The sequence below is a fragment of the Mixophyes fleayi genome, chromosome 6, assembly GCF_038048845.1.
Source record: "Mixophyes fleayi isolate aMixFle1 chromosome 6, aMixFle1.hap1, whole genome shotgun sequence".
NCBI classification, from domain to species: Eukaryota; Metazoa; Chordata; class Amphibia; order Anura; family Limnodynastidae; genus Mixophyes; species Mixophyes fleayi.
In genome coordinates this window covers 221,765,450-221,787,385 of record NC_134407.1, presented here as the reverse complement: position 1 = coordinate 221,787,385, position 21,936 = coordinate 221,765,450, and the positions used below count along the sequence as shown (strand labels likewise).

General features: G+C 43.6%; 2 protein-coding genes and 1 long non-coding RNA gene across 3 annotated transcripts in view; 2 read left to right on the top strand and 1 right to left on the bottom strand.

Moving 5' to 3' along the window:
- Window positions 1-21,936, bottom strand: part of LOC142159872 (uncharacterized) — a 52,179-nt gene that overhangs the window by 10,345 nt on the left and 19,898 nt on the right. The window lies entirely within an intron of this gene.
- Window positions 1-21,936, top strand: part of LOC142159945 (uncharacterized) — a 51,061-nt gene that overhangs the window by 26,445 nt on the left and 2,680 nt on the right. Inside the window, exon 3 of the mRNA XM_075214845.1 lies at window positions 21,784-21,892. Within this exon, the coding sequence (XP_075070946.1) occupies window positions 21,823-21,892 (70 nt within the window). The 5' untranslated portion in view covers window positions 21,784-21,822. The remainder of the gene's footprint in view (window positions 1-21,783; window positions 21,893-21,936) is intronic.
- On the top strand, window positions 17,874-21,580 carry LOC142160068 (uncharacterized). Its single transcript, XR_012693050.1, has 3 exons — window positions 17,874-17,956; window positions 20,001-20,122; window positions 21,516-21,580. It is a non-coding gene; the product is annotated as an uncharacterized LOC142160068 (long non-coding RNA).

Below are 21,936 nucleotides of genomic sequence, written 5' to 3'. Positions count from 1 at the left end.
TTATCCCTCATATCACCCCAGACCTAGTAATTATCCCTCTTATCACCACAGACCTGGTAATTATCCCTCATATCACCCCAGACCTAGTAATTATCCCTCATATCACCCCAGACCCGGTAATTATCCCTCATATCGCCCCAGACCTAGTAATTATCCCTCATATAGCCCCAGACCTAGTAATTATCCCTCATATCGCCCTAGACCTAGTAATTATCCCTCATATCACCCCAGACCATGTAATTATCCCTCTTATCACCCCAGACCTGGTAATTATCCCTCATATCGCCCCAGACCTAGTAATTATCCCTCATATCGCCCCAGACCTAGTAATTATCCCTCATATCACCCCAGACCTAGTAATTATCCCTCATATCGCCCCAGACCTAGTAATTATCCCTCATATCGCCCCAGACCTAGTAATTATCCCTCATATCACCCCAGACCATGTAATTATCCCTCATATCGCCCCAGACCTAGTAATTATCCCTCATATCACCCCAGACCTTGTAATTATCCCTCATATCACCCCAGACCCGGTAATTATCCCTCATATCACCCCAGACCTGGTAATTATCCCTCATATCGCCCCAGACCTAGTAATTATCCCTCATATCACCCCAGACCTAGTAATTATCCCTCATATCACCCCAGACCTAGTAATTATCCCTCTTATCACCCCAGACCTGGTAATTATCCCTCATATCACCCCAGACCTGGTAATTATCCCTCATATCACCCCAGACCTAGTAATTATCCCTCTTATCACCCCAGACCTGGTAATTATCCCTCATATCACCCCAGACCTGGTAATTATCCCTCATATCACCCCAGACCTAGTAATTATCCCTCATATCACCCCAGACCCGGTAATTATTCCTCATATCACTCCAGACCTGGTAATTATCCCTCATATCACCCCAGACCTAGTAATTATCCCTCATATCACCCCAGACCCGGTAATAACTAATGTTATGGCAGTTATACATAGACACGTACATCACCTACAATCACACTGTAACCCGCAGTCCCTGGTACCGATGTCCTTCCAGGAGGAGCATTGAGAGCAGAACCCGGAAGTGACGCACACCCTGCACCGCAGAACCCGGAAGTAACGCTACATACAGGTCCAGTGGAACGCACAACCCGGAAGTCCGCTTCCCTGCAACCCGGAAGTGAAAGTAAAACTCCTTTCTGCTGGGTTATATGAAAGTAACCAGTTTCCTTGTGGTGTCCTCAGGTCTGGTGATAATCACAGGTCACTATGTGCTAGTGGGGCTGGGCATCACTTATATGAGGCATCCAATCACTGAGAAGTTTGCAGTGGGGGTAATGGGGATGCTCTCTCATTGGTTGCTGGGGATATCTCCCCCTGTGATTATTAAAGGACATTTCCACCCAAAAGCCACATTTTATTATACAGCCCCCAACCAGGGGTGCCAATGTTGGGAACCCCCCAAACTGGGCAACACCACAGCTCTGCCAGCTGGGGCTGGGGAGGGGTACATTATAATATAACATCTAGGTGTAAATATCATTTAAGCTGTAGTTAGGGACAGGTTTGTGTCTTCTGTTATTCAGTCTGGTGGTCTCTCTGATATATACACTAAATAAATACCTAGGGACTTATTGCATAGGACACTGAGTTTGCTTCAAGGAGCTAAATTTACAAAAGTAATTAAAGTGTTTATGCATTAATATTAGAATGCAAGTTAGAATTTTCACTATGTGGTTTGGTATTCAGCAGAATATTTTGCAAAAAGAATTTGGCCATGTATCAGAAAGTGGAGTCTCTAGACAAGAAGCACAATGTTCATGTGCACTGGGTTAGTGCGGACATCATATGTTGGACCCAAGAGTCAAGGGAACAATAGGTGGAAGAACGAGTGTGTAAACTTATCCTGTGGCTTGGCTTGAATTATATTGGTTGAATTGGACTGAACATGGACAGGTAATGGAGCAGCTTGTTATTAGGAATGGAGACTTGTATTGTATAGAGAATGGAGTGAGATAAACATGGCTAGTCAAGCCAGGTAGATATTTCTCAATGGAGACAGTGATATTTCTGATTGTGCCGTCGTCCAGAGCACAAGCCCAAGGGGGCGCAGCCGCCCCCCGCTACCTGGCCCTGTATCTGCAGGCTTTTACTTCCGCAGTGTGCGTTCCACCGACAGGAAGTTCGGCATTTGAAATGCAAACTTGCATTCCAAATGCCAAAAATCCAAACTTGTGTCTAAGGAACGCACATGCGTTCTACTGTGGAAGTAAGTAAAAAGGCTGAATATACTCTCTCTCTCTCTCTCTCGTTTAAAAGCCGCAGATCTCCCAGCTAACAGCAACAAAGACTAGTGGACATTAAAAAACACAATAATGTAAAGTTTACTGAAAAAACCATGAAAGACCTACAGCATATAATCCCCAGCCAGCTGTCGGTGCTTGAGCACCCCAATATTTGTGTTGCCAATTTATTTTCTTTCTCAGTCTGCTAGGTGTAGCTGACAGTCTCACACCACATCCAGTATAATAATGAGGGCTGGTGGTGCACAGTAAGCGCAGCCGGAGAGCCCCATTATTCAGAGGCGCACCAAACATCTGCCTGCTCGTCTCACAGCCTTTGAAGGAGGCAGCACAGCACTCTGAGAACCAGCTGGCCCTCAATTTTGGATAAGTAGTGAACGTATTCCTTGCATGTATGTGGCGTGAAAATTCATGGATTTGTTCATGACCTGTTACAATGTGGTAATGAGGCAAAAAAGTTTTGTATAATGTTACATATTAGACACAGGCTGATGCAATGTGATGAGAGCACAGGCTGGTATGACGTGATTGACACAGGCTTGTGTCAAACTTGCCTTTACAAGCCAGCGTCGCTTTAAATTTTAGCTGTAAACTCGCTGATTTCCGGCGACTTGAAAAAATCGGAGTATAATACATTTACCCCCTGGTGGCATTTGCAGTAAGTCCTCATTGCAGTTCTCTCTCCTTGCGCAGAGGCAGCAAACGTGACAGACCGTGGAGCAGGCAGGTATGATTTTATATATATATATATATATATATATATATATATATATATATATATATTACACAAATATATATCAATATCTCTCACTCTCCTCTACCAAGAGGTACAGAGACAGAGCATTCTGGTAATTCGTCTGGCCTCGGAGGTCTTGGTACACCTACATCCTATGCATGGAGGAGGGCCCGGTGTGGCAGAGTTTACCTCGGTTAACGGCTTGATTGTTGAAGCCACGATTTTTAGAGCCATGGGGTTCTCTGACACACTCTGGCTCTAAACCAGTTCCGACTGAAGTTGTCAAGCCGAGCAGCCTAATAATAAAACTACATCCAGCCTTGATATAGATCCATATAAATAATGCAGAGCTTTCATGTCCAAGGGAAATAGGAATTATTGTGAGTGCTCACCCTAATAAATAAACAGCTACATTCACAAAAGTCTACATACATACTGGTATTTTTAGAAAAATGGGAATATTTGTGTTCCCCTTTGGTACACTGATTTCTATTTTCACATGTGTCTACATGCTTAAACACATTGTAAATGCATCTTAAACGCAGAATCTTAATGCCAGTGTGTACATAGCCTAAAGATGTCTACACAGGAGTATTTGTCTGTAGGGTACCCTCCTGCCAGCTAGCAGAACAAGGGCATCCACGTACGTAGTTGTACTCCTTGGTGGCTACGTCCCATAATGACCTCTAGCTCTGTCTGTGTCATTCCTGGGTGTTAATGAAACCACAAGATCATCCCTTCACTCTGGAATGGAGGGGTTTATGTTGGTAACACACAAAAGACCATGAGGAATTCGCTGCCAAAGAAGGTATTTTGCAGTACAGCAGACACGTCAGAGAAATGTCTTCAGTTTGTGCAACATAACAAACTGCATAGTTTAGATACACTTGGTGCATGTTTGGAGTCATGTTAATAATGAGAACAATCTGGTTGTTTTCTTGGGAACCAGGAATCTATTTGTTGCAGCATTCTGATTACCCTTTGTTTGTGGAGTAATTGAGGTTTATGGTGTGAATCCATTGTCATTGACTGTATTCCATTACTGGTCCTGCACACTTCACTTTGGTCACATATCACAATGGACAAGCTATGTTTATCTGAGGACAGTAATTATTGCGTGCTTCTCTCCAACATACTCTCCTGATACACGAAACAGAAGTGGAGGATTTTTCTGCGATATTACATCATCTCACTGTGTAAATGAAGAGCAGTTTTTAATTAAACATAATACAGAGCCAAAACTTTTAATGATAAGTGGTCTAAAGGCAGTATATTGTGGTAAAGTGATAGAACAAGGAAATCCCAATGACATTTATACACACACACACAGATTATACACAATATACATCTATTCATATTAAGGAGGAATCAGTCTCATGTGATGGAGGAAACCTTACAGACACCAATATTTATACACCCACAGATATACATATACAATATATATCTGCTCATGTTATGGAGGAATTGGTCATCTTTGAAGAACAAAATCTTGTTGATAAATGTATATATACACCCCTGGAAAGTACACAAATGCAGTGTACATTAGTTTGTATTAAGGAAGGTTCAGACCCGTGAAGAAAAAAACCTCACAGAAACAATGATATATACACCTGCAGATCATGCAGAGAGACTATATAATTCAAATATTAATGGACATAGTACCGATGACAGTAATTTACAATTAAAAGAATATAAATCCATGTCAGTATCACAGGATGTATAATTGTTCTAAGTGTGAAAAAAGTTTCATTAGATATGCAAATCTTGTTTAACACCAGACAGTTCACACTGGTAATGAACCGATATGCTCTGAATGTGGGAGGCATTTCTTATTATACACAAGAGAAGCCACAATAGGGGGAAACCCGTTCCTTGTTCTCAGTGTGGGAAATGTTTCAGCACAAAGTCAACTCTCAGTTCACATCAGAGAAGTCACATGGGAGAGAAGCCATTTTCTTGCTCTGAATGTGGGAAATGTTTCATCGGCAGTTCAAGTCGTATTACACATCAGATTTTTCACACAGGGCAAATACCATTTTCTTGTTCTGACCGTAGGAAGCATTTTCCCTCTAGGTCAAGTCTTTGGATACATCAGATTGTTCACACAGGAGACAAGCCATTTTCATGCAGTGAATGTGGAAAGTGTTATAACACAAAATCAAGTCTTGTTAGACATCAGAAAAATCATGCGGAGGCCATTTGTGTGCTCTGAATGTGGGAAATGTTTTAGCATGAAGTTCACTCTTGATGCACATTGTAGAATTCATACAGAGGAGAAACCTTTTACCTGCTCTAAATGTGGGAAATGTTTTATCAGTATCTCAAGCCTCACTAGTATTCAGATAATTCACATAAGTGATAAAAGGTTTACTTGTTCTCAATGTGGGAACATTTTACCTCCAAATCAAGTCTTAGACACGAAGCAATACACACGTATAAATAAATATATATATATATATATATATATATATATATATATATATACACATTTTTAATTCTGTTTATTATAGAAGTATCAATAAATACCAAATGTCTAATTGCAGTAAGGAACCAATATTGGGCAACCGCCAAGGTAAGCCCAGTGTAAGCATCCCGCTGGTTGTTCATACCTGTAATACTGCTAGGTTTTCTAGTGTAGTGTAGGCAAAGAGGAGGAAGTTGTGGCAAGGAGAGGAATATCCAACAGGAATGGATGCTCATATTCTAATATACTTAGGTCAGCCCCAGCAAAGTAGTTATAGCATCAAAACTGGGTTGACAAATATTTTGGTATGCAGGCATAGCTTTGTTCAACAGACCAGATATGTACCACAACCATAAAATTAACTGCTGTTGGAGGGAATGCCTGTGCTTTTAAGATCTAGTCAGTTCAAGGATCCCTTGCCAGATAGTCTCTCGACTAGAGTCCAACAATCCTGCATCCTCATCCTGGTCTGTACTGACTACTACTAATAGCTGCCTGCCATTCTGACCATGCATTGTTTGACTATGATTTATTTATTTGCCTGGATTCTGTGTGCACTTGGACATCTTGCTACTACCCTCCGCTGTGCCGTGTAAGCCTATACTTTTTGAGCTGTGCTCAGATTCTGTATTAGCTGTGTCCGATTCCACCTGTTGCTATTGAGTACTGAACTATTGTTGTGCTTCGTTCCTGCATTGGTACTCTCCGGTCTACTTGCTGCTATCTAGCGCCGTACTACTAACTGTGCTCTGTTATTGTATCTGCTGCATCCGGTTATCTACACCCATTGAACTCTGTGGAATGATGGTATGATTGATGAGACGTTAGTGCCTGACCTGCTTCTACTCACCGGCAACAGTGTCAATGCTGGACTGCATCACAACTCATCAGCTTCTTCCTTTGTATTTGCTGTTCCAGTTCCTTGAGACCAGTCCACTACAGGTGTCAGTGCTGAGTCCAGCCCATTACAGGTGTCAGTGCTGAGTCCAGCCCATTACAGGTGTCAATGGGGAGTCCAGCCCATTACAGGTGTCAGTGGGGAGTCCAGCCCATTACAGGTGTCAGTGCTGAGTCCAGCCCATTACAGGTGTCAGTGCTGAGTCCAGCCCATTACAGGTGTCAGTGCTGAGTCCAGCCCATTACAGGTGTCAGTGCTGAGTCCAGCCCATTACAGGTGTCAGTGCTGAGTCCAGCCCATTACATGTGTCAGTGCTGAGTCCAGTCCACTACAGGTGCTAGTGCTGAGTCCAGCCCATTACAGGTGTCAGTGCTGAATCCAGCCCATTACAGGTGTCAGTGGGGAGTTCAGCCCATTGCATGTGTCAGTGCTGAGTCCAGCCCATTACAGGTGTCAGTGCTGAGTCCAGCCCACTACAGGTGCTAGTGCTGAGTCCAGCCCATTACAGGTGTCAGTGCTGAATCCAGCCCATTACAGGTGTCAGTGGGGAGTTCAGCCCATTACAGGTGTCAGTGCTGAGTCCAGCCCACTACAGGTGCTAGTGCTGAGTCCAGCCCATTACAGGTGTCAGTGCTGAGTCCAGCCCATTACAGGTGTCAGTGGGGAGTCCAGCCCACTACAGGTGCTAGTGCTGAGTCCAGCCCACTACAGGTGCTAGTGCTGAGTCCAGTCCATTACATGTGTCAGTGCTGAGTCCAGCCCATTACAGGTGTCAGTGCTGAGTCCAGCCCACTACAGGTGTCAGTGCTGAGTCCAGCCCATTACAGGTGTCAGTGGGGAGTCCAGCCCACTACAGGTGCTAGTGCTGAGTCCAGCCCATTACAGTTGTCAGTGCTGAGTCCAGCCCACTACAGGTGTCAGTGCTGAGTCCAGCCCATTACAGTTGTCAGTGCTGAGTCCAGCCCACTACATGTGTCAGTGCTGAGTCCAGCCCATTACAGGTGTCAGTGGGGAGTCCAGCCCATTACAGGTGTCAGTGCTGAGTCCAGCCCATTACAGGTGTCAGTGCTGAGTCCAGCCCATTACAGGTGTCAGTGCTGAGTCCAGCCCATTACAGGTGTCAGTGCTGAGTCCAGCCCATTACAGGTGTCAGTGGGGAGTTCAGCCCATTACAGGTGTCAGTGGGGAGTCCAGCCCATTACAGGTGTCAGTGCTGAGTCCAGCCCATTACAGGTGTCAGTGCTGAGTCCAGCCCATTACAGGTGTCAGTGCTGAGTCCAGCCCATTACAGGTGTCAGTGCTGAGTCCAGCCCATTACAGGTGTCAGTGCTGAGTCCAGCCCATTACAGGTGTCAGTGCTGAGTCCAGCCCATTACAGGTGTCAGTGCTGAGTCCAGCCCATTACAGGTGTCAGTGCTGAGTCCAGCCCATTACAGGTGTCAGTGCTGAGTCCAGCCCATTACAGGTGTCAGTGCTGAGTCCAGCCCATTACAGGTGTCAGTGCTGAGTCCAGCCCATTACAGGTGTCAGTGCTGAGTCCAGCCCATTACAGGTGTCAGTGCTGAGTCCAGCCCATTACAGGTGTCAGTGCTGAGTCCAGCCCATTACAGGTGTCAGTGGGGAGTTCAGCCCATTAGAGGTGTCAGTGGGGAGTCCAGCCCATTACAGGTGTCAGTGGGGAGTCCAGCCCATTACAGGTGTCAGTGCTGAGTCCAGCCCATTACATGTGTCAGTGCTGAGTCCAGCCCATTACAGGTGTCAGTGCTGAGTCCAGCCCATTACAGGTGTCAGTGCTGAGTCCAGCCCATTACAGGTGTCAGTGCTGAGTCCAGCCCATTACAGGTGTCAGTGCTGAGTCCAGCCCATTACAGGTGTCAGTGGGGAGTCCAGCCCATTACAGGTGTCAGTGCTGAGTCCAGCCCATTACAGGTGTCAGTGCTGAGTCCAGCCCATTACATGTGTCAGTGCTGAGTCCAGCCCATTACAGGTGTCAGTGGGGAGTCCAGCCCATTACAGGTGTCAGTACTGAGTCCAGCCCATTACAGGTGTCAGTGCTGAGTCCAGCCCATTACAGGTGTCAGTGCTGAGTCCAGCCCATTACAGGTGTCAGTGCTGAGTCCAGCCCATTACAGGTGTCAGTGCTGAGTCCAGCCCATTACAGGTGTCAGTGCTGAGTCCAGCCCATTACAGGTGTCAGTGCTGAGTTCAGCCCATTACAGGTGTCAGTGCTGAGTCCAGCCCATTACAGGTGTCAGTGCTGAGTTCAGCCCATTACAGGTGTCAGTGCTGAGTCCAGCCCATTACAGGTGTCAGTGCTGAGTCCAGTCCACTACAGGTGTCAGTGCTGAGTCCAGCCCATTACAGGTGTCAGTGCTGAGTTCAGCCCATTACAGGTGTCAGTGCTGAGTCCAGCCCATTACAGGTGTCAGTGCTGAGTCCAGCCCATTACAGGTGTCAGTGCTGAGTCCAGCCCATTACAGGTGTCAGTGCTGAGTCCAGCCCATTACAGGTGTCAGTGCTGAGTCCAGCCCATTACAGGTGTCAGTGCTGAGTGAACTTCTGTTGGACAGCAGGAATCTCTTTTTTTGTTTTTTTTCTATTTTTTCTAATACTTTTTAAAGGAAAGAATTTACAAGATAACATACATTTAAAACATGACCATCAGTTGTACAAATACAATTTTTCAACCTTTACAAAGAAATAGAGGTGTGTGGGGAGGGAAGAGGGAGGAGGAAAGAGGGTACCGAAGTCATGAAATCAGCAATAAAACATTATCTAAATCAAATTACTTCGTACATTTCAAATTCCAAAATCCACAATTCCAATTTAACTCAGACTAAAGTAGAGGAAGTGTCATTTGAAGAAAGTACAGACCATGAAATAACATGAGACAGAGACTGAGGGTGGGGGAAGGACAATCCACCCTACATTCAATGTTGTCTATTTGTTACTGGTTTCAATGTTCTACATAATGAATCTCCTCATAGACGTCTCAATAAAGACCACCTGGTACCCTCAAACATTTGAATGAAATAGGCTTGAGTTGATTCATCAAGTGCATCTATATAAGCTCCCGATTTGGCGTGGAAACCTTTGACCCCTTTTTCCAGATCAGAGATAGTGGCACGTCTTTCAAAGTACAAAATCTCCATCAATTCCAATTTCAATTCTATTACCGTCGGGGATGCATGCGAGGTCCATTTACCCAGTATGGCCTTTTTTGCCAATGTGACTATAACTATCAGCAGGAATCTATATATGTTAGCCAGCATGAACATGTGCTGCTAGTTACATGAAATCCAAATACTGTTGCCTAGAATATGAACTGTGCATATATAAATATATATTGTCACGAGATTAGGGTACAGTGTAGACAGGGCACTTATCACACAGCAGTTATAAAAAAGTCACAGTAGTCCAATGTACTGGTACAAGTAGCTTCAGGTAGTTTTATTAAAGATGAAAAACAAAATAAAACAACAAAATAAATCCAAGCTTGTCCTGCTCTAACCAATACATTAGAGAATCCCTCCTAAAGTGTGGAAGGACCCTGAAAGTCTGGCGTTAGCAAGACTGACTGAGTGAATATCCACTTTTAATGCCTGAAAACCTTTTTCAAACCTCAGTGCCCCATTTTAACATAACCATTTTTCCCCTTTAGTAAGATCAGATAACGAAATGGCTATGGCGGCAAAGTTGAAAATAAACCGCATGTTATATCTGGGGATCCCTAAAAAGGCTCTCATTTGTTTCTTATTTATAGGATAGGCCAGTTATGGATAGCCTCGCTTCTTTGGGTTGACTGCCAACCCTGCCTCGCGGATGGAGTCTAATACGGCTTGTACTTGGTGAGGGAGATTGCCAATCAGGACTATAGATGACTACATGATTGAGATGGGCAGCAGCATACTGTCTGCGAGGTCTTAATATTCGATTGAAATGTAGCTGGGGCCTCGGATAACCCAAAATATAATACATTGTATTGAAACAGTCCTTCTGGAGCTGAGAAGGTTGTTTTTTCTTTTGTCTCTGGAAATGGGATTCTGCTAGCAGTGTCCTACATCCCTAGGAATTTACTTTACATTAGTTATATGTAACCAGTATATTTTTCAATTATATTATTGTGAAGGAGCTCCATTCCCGGAGCTCCAACACTCCACCCTACAGTGACGTCATCACTCCTGGCAGTGTGCAGTTGAGGGGGGTGGTAAAGATCCACCTAAACATGTGCGTGCTGGGTCAACGGATTACATAAACCCAGCTGCAGTCAAGTCTTTTTGACCATGCACCTTTACTTACCTGGAATTTTCAGGACAGTTCCAGCACGTTTTCCTGCCATTCTGCAATATTTCCCTTACCTGCAGTAAGTCTGCATTTAAATATTTTCTGCACTGCCTGCATTTATATTATATCCTGGAATATAATCTGGTCCATGCACTATAATAGGCTCTATATTCTTCCTACATTTTATATACTTTATATATGCGGTCCTCTAGGGGGTGCAGAGCAGAGAATGTGCAGAACCACCAAGTAGTTGTTAAGAGATGTACGGCAGAGAGCTGGAGCGCTGAGGTCCACACAGGTCTTATAACGCTGGAACAGGACCAATGATGAGCGATGCTCTGCAGTGAGTCTACAGGTCTTGACTGTGAGGGAAGCTGAACCAATATGGTGGTGAAGTGATGAGCTGCAGAGAGCAATAGCACTGAGATCCACACAGGTGTTATAACACTGGAACAGGACCAATGATGAGCGATGCTCTGTGGCGATAATGCTGGGGAGCAATGAGCTGCACAAGTACTACTGGAAAGCAGTAAGCAGCACAGGTATTGCCGAGTAGAGATGAGCTGCACAGGTAATGCTGGGAAGCAGTAAGCAGCACAGGTATTGCTGAGAAGTGGTGAGTTGCACAGGTATTGCTGAGTAGAGATCACCTGCACAAGTAGTTGCTGAGAAGCAGTGAGCAGCACAGGAATCCTGAGTAGCAATAAGCTGCACCATCCACAATGTCAGGAACAACAGGAGTCAGAGGAAATGCTTCCTATCAGAGACCTGATGATCTGACACCCATTAAAAGGATGAGGGCCCTTATAAAGGGAAATGGCTGCAGATGATCCAAGCAAAGGCTTTGAAGGTTCCCAGGGAAATGCATGCGCAGACCACTAGGCAAGTTGGCGTCCGATGATAGAAGAACGTCAGGCTGAACAGCAGATAGTGGTAACCAAGGGAAACCAAAGCACACAGTGAACCACACGGAGCGAAACTGGTGAGATGCGTGATAGTATCCCCCACCTTAAAAGGTGGGCACTGAACACCTAAGGTTTTGGTTTACTGGGATTTTTGTTATGAAATCTTTTCATCAGAGCTGGAGCATGAACATCAAAGGCGTTGATCAAAGAACGCTCCTCAGGACTGCATACCTTCCACTGGACTAGATATTTTATTTTGCCTCGTGAGATCTTAGAATCCAATATCTGTGAAATCTCTAATTCATCTGAATGCTGCACCACCGGAGGAGCCAAAGTTGCCGGGCTAGAGGAAAACCGATTAATAATAAGAGGTTTAATGAGAGAAACATGGAACAAATTAGCAATCCGTAGTGAATCTGGTAATTTCAGCTTGACTGACACAGGATTAATCACTCGGAGGATTTTATAAGGACCGATATAACGGGGTGCAAATGTCATGGATGGGACTCGAAGACAAATGTGCTCGGTTGATATCCAAACTTGTCTCCCATTTCAGTGGAGGTACGGCACGGCATCTTCTATCTGCAAACCGTTTATATCAATGAGATGCTTTCCTAAGACATCTGAGAGTCCAATTCCATATGGACAAGAAATCTCGGTGAAGTTCGTTGGCAACTGGAACTTCAGTTGGAGAAACGGTCTTGAAGCTGGGTAGATTAAGATGTAACCCATACACAATAGAAAATGGGGTGGCTAACGTGGATTCATGATAAAGATTGTTATGGGCAAACTCGGCCCATGGTAGAAGGTCCACCCAATTGTCTTGTGAAGCAGATGAGTATAACCAAATAAAAGTCTCTAGATCCTGATTTACCCTCTCGGTTGGACCGTTGGACTGAGGATGATAGGATGAGGAAAAGTTTAACTGAATATCCAACAGTTTACACAATGATCTCCAGAATTTCATAGTGAATTGAACTCCCTGATCGGAGACGATCTCGAGAGGGCATCCATGTAGGCGGAATATCTCTTTGATAAATAATTGAGCAAGCAGTGGAGCTGAAGGCAGACCAGTCAGCGGAATAAAATGTGCCATTTTTAGAAAAGCGGTCAACAACCACCCATACAGTATTAAATTGCATGGCGGAAGGTCTGTCACAAAATCCATGGAGATGTGCGTCCAAGGTTTGGAAGGAATTAGAAATGGCACCAGGGGACCAACTGGAGACTGACGAGGAGTTTTATTTTGCGCACAGATTTGACAGGCTGCCACAAATTGTTTAACATCTGCTCTAAGAGTAGGCCACCAATAGTTTCTGGAAACACTTTGACCGTGTCAGCGTGACCATAAACCAGGAACAATTATACCAGTGTAGAAGTTTTCTGCGCTGGTTAGGAGGTACAAAGCTTTTCCCTGGAGGAGGCATCGGGGGAGGAGATACTGATGCAGCTTGTAAAAAGTTTGGTTCCAAGATGGGACGATTATTGATATTGGACAGTTCTGGTTCACATGAAAAAGCTCTGGACAATGCATCTGCCTTCTTATTTATTGATCCTGGTCGAAATGTAACATGCAATTTAAAATGTGAAAAGAAGAGAGACCAACGAGCCTGTCTGGGATTCATGTAATGAGCTGTCTGAAGGTAAAGTATATATTTGTGGTCAGTAAAAACTGTCAGAGGGAACAACGCTCCTTCCAACAGATATCTCCGTTCTGTCAAAGCCAACTTCATAGCTAAAAGTTCCTTATCCCTAATTGATTAACTCTTCTCGGCCGGTAGAAATTTACGAGAGAAGAAGCCACATGGGTGAAGTTGTTTCTCAGGAGGAAAATAATACTGTGCCGACTCCAACCACTGACGCATCCACTTAAACAAAGAATGGTAACAAAGTTTTGAGTTGTCTGAAAACTGGAGCCATGGAACAAGCCTCTTTGAGGGCATGGAATGCAGATAATGCTGAAGCTGGCCATGTCTTGGTATCTGCCCCTTTCTTAGTAAGAGCAACAATCAGTGCTACAATCGAGGAATAATTCTGGATGAACTGCCTGTAATAGTTGGCGAATCCCAAGAAACGTTGGATGGTTTTCAGGCTCAAGGGAATAGGCCAGTTGATAATAGCTTTGACTTTCTTGGGATCCATGCGTAATCCTTGTCCCGAGACAATGTAGCCCAAAAAGGTAGTTTCTGATGTTTCGAAAACACATTTCTCTAGTTTACAAAAGAGCTGGTTAGCTCGGAGCCTAGACAGCACCTCCGCTACATGAGCCCGATGAGACTTTAAACCCTGCGAGAATATCAAAATATCATCCAAGTAGACAACAACGGAAGAATACAGAAGGTCTCTGAAAATTTTGTTCACAAAACTTTGGAACACAGCTGGGGCGTTGCCGAGTCCAAACGGGATAACCAGGTATTCGTAGTGGCCGTCTCTAGTATTAAATGGCATTTTCCACTCATCTCCGTCACATATCCTGATACGCTCCTCAGGTCCAATTTGGTAAATATCTGTGCCCCCTTTATTCGGTCCAATAATTTGGTGACCAGAGGAATGGGATACCGATTTTCTAAGGTGATAGTGTTGAGACCTCTGTAGTCTCTGGCTTTTCATGATAGAGAAGGAGCTTCTGCTATTATAACAAGCTGGCCGATGAATAAATGAAATCTGCTAATGTCTAAGGTCAGTTTTATATAAGCAATGTTTTATACATTCAAAGGTTTGGAAACTGTGTCAAGGTATAAATCAAATTACTATATTTGGATGTACGATAACATTTATATTGCTTTTTAGCCTTTAGTCACATTAGTTTATTCCATTTATTAAACACCCTTCATGCAATGAACCTTTTAACCCTTTGTGTGCTGCAGGATTAGAAAAACATTCTTGATCATGAGGCAGGGCTGATTAACAACATTTCCACAAACATTGGTTCAGGCCTACTCTATTGAATAGTTTTACCTTTAGATAGAATTTAGTTTGAGGACAGTTTCAGCTTCTAATCGGTATTTCATGTGCAAGTTTACATCTGGTTTAAGTTCTAATGTTTAGAAAAGAAAAATGTTTCCTCGTTATATTATATTTATTATGTGCAACAAAATTGAGTGTTTAAAATTGGTTTAAAGTTCACTGAGTACATTAATACCATATGTGTGTCAAGTCTAAAATAAGCGTGACTAGACACAGCTTTTATAATACAAAGAAATATTACTGTTATGTTTAAATTTAGTTTACACTTGCTATATAATGGCGAGAGTGACATATATGTATTACAATCCCCAGTGATTTCTAGGTACTGCTACTAATCATCCCACCACCACTACCACCAAGGCATTGGGTACCTTACCCAATCTCCTCCACATGTTAACAAGGTCCCAATCCCCCCACTGTGCACACTCAGTAAGTTACTGGGTGGTCTTCTCCGATATAGAATCAGATTACCTGTTACCTATTTCACCACTGACCACAGTTGTATTGGAGCCGGGAACCGAGATCCCAAGGTGGGATCTTGGTTGGTAGTGATAGCACAAACAGGCTATTTTATCATGTAGCATCTTGTACTGTAAATTCAGAATCAGTAGATTCCAGTTACCGTCTTGACAAGTTCTGGGACATCCTGTACATTCTGCTGTCACCAAAAACCTGGAACCTTAAGCGTGTGCAAGTCCTGAAATAAAGATAAATAATTACCTAAAATTAGGAGAAATAAAGATCAATATAAAAAAGTAAATTGGAGTATACAGAGAGATGTCAACCTATGAAAAGTAGGGAAACTGCAGCTATAATCAAATATAATCCAACCCCATCCGACCAGTATTCAAAGCAGAGGGCATTCTAATGACCAGTATATAATTCACAAAGCATTTTAGTGATCACTATACAATACAGAGCCCACTCTAGTGACTGCTATACAATACAGAGCCCAATCTAGTGACTGCTTTACAATACAGAGCCCAATCTAGTGACTGCAATACAATACAGAGCCCACTCTAGTGACCGCTATACAATACAGAGCCCACTCTAGTGACTGCTTTACAATACAGAGCCCACTCCAGTGACCGCTATACAATACAGAGCCCACTCCAGTGACTGCAATACAATACAGAGCCCACTCCAGTGACCGCTATACAATACAGAGCCCACTCTAGTGACCGCTATACAATACAGAGCCCACTCTAGTGACTGCTATACAATACAGAGCCCACTCTAGTGTATGCTATACAATACAGAGCCCACTCCAGTGTATGCTATACAATACAGAGCCCACTCTAGTGACTGCAATACAATACAGAGCCCACTCCAGTGATCACTATACAATACAGAGCCCACTCTAGTGTATGCTATACAATACAGAGCCCACTCCAGTGACCGCTATACAATACAGAGCCCACTCCAGTGACTTCAATACAATACAGAGCCCACTCCAGTGACCGCTATACAATACAGAGCCCACTCCAGTGACTTCAATACAATACAGAGCCCACTCCAGTGACCGCTATACAATACAGAGCCCACTCCAGTGACTGCAATACAATACAGAGCCCACTCCAGTGACCGCTATACAATACAGAGCCCACTCCAGTGACCGCTATACAATACAGAGCCCACTCCAGTGACTGCAATACAATACAGAGCCCACTCTAGTGACCGCTATACAATACAGAGCCCACTCTAGTGACTGCAATACAATACAGAGCCCACTCCAGTGACTGCAATACAATACAGAGCCCACTCCAGTGACCGCTATACAATACAGAGCCCACTCTAGTGACCGCTATACAATACAGAGCCCACTCTAGTGTATGCTATACAATACAGAGCCCACTCCAGTGACCGCTATATAATACAGAGCCCACTCCAGTGACTTCAATACAATACAGAGCCCACTCCAGTGACCGCTATACAATACAGAGCCCACTCCAGTGACTTCAATACAATACAGAGCCCACTCCAGTGACCGCTATACAATACAGAGCCCACTCCAGTGACTGCAATACAATACAGAGCCCACTCCAGTGACCGCTATACAATACAGAGCCCACTCCAGTGACCGCTATACAATACAGAGCCCACTCCAGTGACTGCAATACAATACAGAGCCCACTCTAGTGACCGCTATACAATACAGAGCCCACTCTAGTGACTGCTTTACAATACAGAGCCTACTCTAGTGACTGCTTTACAATACAGAGCCCACTCCAGTGACTGCTATACAACAGATCCCTCTCTAGTGATAGTTTTACAGTACAGTTCCAATTCTAGTGACTACTATTATATATTATTCAGAGGGGGCGTGTTAAGCAGATAACTTATACATAGGACTTACACTGATCAAGGTGAGGGTTAAGGACATTGGTCTCATGGACAGCAGCCTGAGAGCAACATACGGTCATTTTACATAGATAAGAGATCCAGCAAGGTAAGTAGACGTGCGTTCCACCTTACTTCCGGGTTCTGCGGTCCATCGGGGTCATGCTGTGAACTCGCTGGTTACGTCTTCCGGGTCATGCGTTCCACCCGATAAAACGAGAAATACGAGGAATGTTCCGCCCTGTGTTTGCCCCGGCCGCTTGCGCTGAGCATGATGGGCATATCTGAACCTCACCACGGCTCTCCGGGATCCACAGCAGAGCCCAGAAGTCTCTTGGAACGCAAGAGTCGTATGTGTCGTGGAACGCAAGACCCGGAAGTACAAGGCAGACACCGGAAGTGCCCCGTACGCAGTTGTCAATGAGCAGGACATGGTTGTCTGTGGACACTGAGTGTCATACGCTCCGGTAATGGGCTCTCTCATCCTCTCCTGAACCCTACAGGACAGGTGAGCCCCCTTTATTTATTTCTTACCAACACCTGGACCCATCCTGTTCCCTCATCTGGGGTAACACTTTAGAGACCCCCATAACTGCCCCTGCATGGTATAAATTCCCCCAGCTATACAGACTGGCCACCCGCCTTTCACTGCCCCTGCATGGTGTAAATTCCCCCAGGTGTACAGACTTGTTCCCCCAATAAGTCCTGCTACCTCCCAAGGTGTGCAGACCCCCCCCCCCCCCCCCCTCCGCCTCTTAACCGCTCATGCACCCCTCTAATAATACCCACTCATGCATCCTGGAGACCCCCCCCGCCCATAACTGCTCCTACATGGCGAGGCCCTTGTCACAGACATCATCCGCCATCTCCACTTCTATATGATGTATCGATGGGTTTTATATTTCGTTCCTAATGATTATTTGATTCCTAAAGGAGAAAGAGGTCATCCGATCATTATTGGATTGGTGGAAATCATCAGAATAATGATGCCGAACAGTGACATGAATCCTATTACTCAGAAGATCTTGAATCTCACCCTGGAAATGATCTACCTGTTGATTGGAGAGGTGAAGAATTATGGGAACGTCACCATAACATTACACTTATCTATTAATAAAACAGGGATCTGAAGGGTGAGGTGAGGGATTCTGGGAGTCTCAGTTACATCTCTTGTATCTCTAGTAATAAATTAGGGATATGACTGGGGAGGTGAGGGATTCTGGGAATATCACATTGACATCACTCTTATCTCTATTAATTAAACGGATCTGACTGGAGAGGTGAGGGATTCTGGGAATGTCACTGTGATATCACTTATCTCATTGTGTTCTGAAGTTGGGGGGGGGGGGGCAATCTAAAAACCTGTATAGTGGGAGGGGGAGGAGGACAGTGATCTGTTATGTATATTTCCAGTGATTCTGAAAGTTACTGTTCATCAAACTATGGAATTTTGGACGAGTGGTCAGACATTTTCAGTGTGATATGAACCACATGTATTATTATTATTATTATTATTATTATCATCATCTTTTATTTCTAAAGCACCACCATATTACATAGCACTATACATTGAGTGGATGATGTTACAAACAATTTACATCAAACAGAAGGTATATATGGCCCTGTTCAAACAAGCTTATAATCTAAGAGGTGTGGGGTATGATCAAGATTCAGAATAAGAAGATGAGGAAGAAGAATTCTCTAGTTCATTAATTTTTTCAGTAACATCGCACACCCTCCTGCCGTACCTGCAAGTTGGTGAATAATGTGTACCCTCTACGCCAGGGGTAGGCAACCTGCGGCTCTCCAGATGTTGTGAAACTACAAATCCCAGCATGCCTTGCCACCTATCTGCTGTTTATCTACTGGCAAAGCATGCTGGGACTTGTAGTTTCACAACACCTGGAGAGCCGCAGGTTGCCTACCCCTGCTCTACGCCAACCACTCTTGCTTTGTTACCACAGCCTTGGGCTCATCTGTGGGATTGGTTTAGATCCTCGATGTGCAGCTGAGAGGCATTGACTGAGTGCTATTGTATCCAGTGGTGAATTTATTTGCCAGGTGGATAGATGAATTTGGTTAATCATTGGAGCAGACGTCCGACTCGTTTGCTGATGCTTTGGCAGCTGACATTTCTCCCTGTATGAGCTGCACCGACATTTTCCATTGCAAGTCGCAAGAGGTATCAAACCAATTAGTGATTGGAAACTAGATTGCCACAAGCTGTACCTGGAAATGTTGATAAGCTGCCTCAATATGCTTTCTACCTAGTTTCTTCCTTGTTTCCCAAGTGGATACAGCTGAGCTATATGTTGATAGAATAATCTGTGATTTGGGCAAGCAACTGAATTTTCAGAAATTGGTATTAAAAGAAACTTGAAACCTGCTGTATTTTCTCCTGAATGTTAAGTGATTTGTGTCTTCACAGGACTGGCCCTTTGTATTTATGATATAAAGTGCAACCTTCTTTAGGTCAGCAGGCCTTGCAAAGTGAAGTCATACAATATCAGTAGGGTATCTAATTGGTTGTTCATATAACTTTGAGGAATTGTTCTTATCTGATTACCTCTGTAAGAGATTGCTGGTCTATGATGGGGTACTGAGTGGAGCCACCAGTTCAACTAATCGGCCAAAAACCTCAGCCTCTGTCACACAGAGAGAGGGTCAATGCTCCTTGGCCACCAAACTCTTCATCAATTACTGAAAATAAAATGTTTGAACTTCTCTTGTAAACATAAAATGGAATTAGTAGACTACAAGTCTGATGTCTTCCTCATCATCTAGTTATTGAATAACAATGATCCAAGGTTTTATTTGGTCTCAGACCCTGGAACCTGAAAGGGTGGGCATTAACTTTCCACCGTCACGACATTGAGGTTAATAATTAAAGTTGATAGTTAGGGACTGTAAGTAGAAGATTTTGCATTTTCAGGGAATAGTAGTTAGTAGGGCTTGGAAATAAAGGGACCACTAGAGATATGGCTGTTTTCTTATAGTATTATTAGAGAACAACTATATAGTATGACCTATAGTGTTATACAAACACGACTAATATACTTGTATTGTTTGATGTTATGCACCTATGTAATATCCACTTGGAATTTTTGGAAGGATGTCTGCTGCCTATGCTTCATTATACCTGCTTGGTGAGGAGTGGTGGACTGTTGGCCTTGTTTACCATTCAGAAGTAGACAGACGTCATTCGCTGTGGGACCCTCCAGCTGCTTCATCATGTAAATGACTCGGGGGTCGATTGATGTCTAGAATGAACATAATGGTAACACAAGGGGCTAGTCTTACTACTACTATCAATACACTACATATTTTATAAATAAATGATGATAATAATTTTAACTGATTCTTGTAACATTTCAGTAAACAGTGTCCTTGTTCTTGGGCTTTTTAGGTCCCTTTTTACTTAAGCCATTCTCTAATTTCTACATTATAGTTCAGTTATTTCCCTTGGGATTGGTTTATTACAACCACTTTATAGCACAGGCAATCATGGTTCTATCTATTGCAATCAGAGTAGACCCTGATATGATGATAGGGTGGAGGGGGCTGGGTACAAGATTAATCACATCTAATGTAACCAATATTGGAAATTCTTGGCACGTATTCTGGCCCCAAGGTTAACGCCGATGACTTTTGCCCATAATTGTTACTTGTCCTTTCCCCCAATTAAACATTGTTAGCTTTATATATTGGCTTTATGCAAAGTGATTGTTATCTTTCTAGGAATCAGAGTGATGTCATCACCATACAAGTGATATTAAACAATCATGTTAAAGGACCTTCTTACAGGTGGCATCACATGGAGCTCTGTGGCTGTTTTAGTTGGTAGTTGAACAATGATGGTTGTACTTCGGAGCCTCTTGTATTTGTCTCAGGACCTTGATTAAATTCCAGACTCGTGTGTTCACATTCATTTGGAACAACAACTTCTTTAGGATTCTCTGGAAAACAATGCACCTTCTGTACCTGATGTAAAACAATGCACCTTCTGTACCTGATGTAAAACAATGCACCTTCTGTACCTGATGTAAAACAATGCACCTTCTGTACCTGATGTCAAACAATGCATGGACTTCACCTTACAATATGTTTTCTGAAACCCAATTTGAAACCTTTATGGGTATTTAAATGCTATCTATTTGGTACATTTTGTTTTTCTCAAATACTGTAATGTAGACGTGTCTATGTTGCATGGCTTGAAAATGGAGCACATAACCTCTACAGTCATTGCGATTTTAATCTATCAGTAATTAGATGGAATATTAATCTGTGTTGGCATATTGCATATAAACTGTGGTGATCCCATCAGATAGCCTTTGCATTGGTGATATAAATGATTTCTATCTGTGCAGCTGAATAGTAGACATATGTGCTCAGTAGCAATGTTAATAGGAGTAACTTTGGCATGTCCCATTAAATGTCTGGGAAAAGACAGGAATTGTTAGACAGTTTGAATCTATATAGATGTCAGATGATTGATCTGCGAGAGGCCATGTAAGTGATGGATGCAGTACATATAGGAATCCAGGGCTGTGCCGTATAATGTGTGGGGGAAGTTATGGGGATGAAGGAGAAAGTGTTTGTACTGAGGCTGTCTCTCTCAATACACAGGATTACACAGTAGTGAAGTCTTCTTGTGATAGTGAGACACCCAGCAGCCGTCCCTGTGTGTCAGGAGGATTGAGCAGGACCCAGAGCCCCAGCAAGGTGCCTCCACCTCACTCACTGATACATGAGAGAGACAATGACCAGAAGATCCTGGAACTGACCAACAAGATCATTCAGCTGCTGACTGGAGAGGTGACTACTGGGAATGGGACATTATACAGTAACACCAGGGGATGTGTCTGGATGATGACTGTATCATTGTGTGTGTCAGGTTCCTATAAGGTGTGAGGATGTCACTGTCTATTTCTCCATGGAGGAGTGGGAGTATTTAGAAGGACACAAGGGTCTGTACAAGGACCACCAGCATCTTAACTCAATGGGTAAGATGCTATCAGACAGCAAAATTATATGATTGAGGTTATGT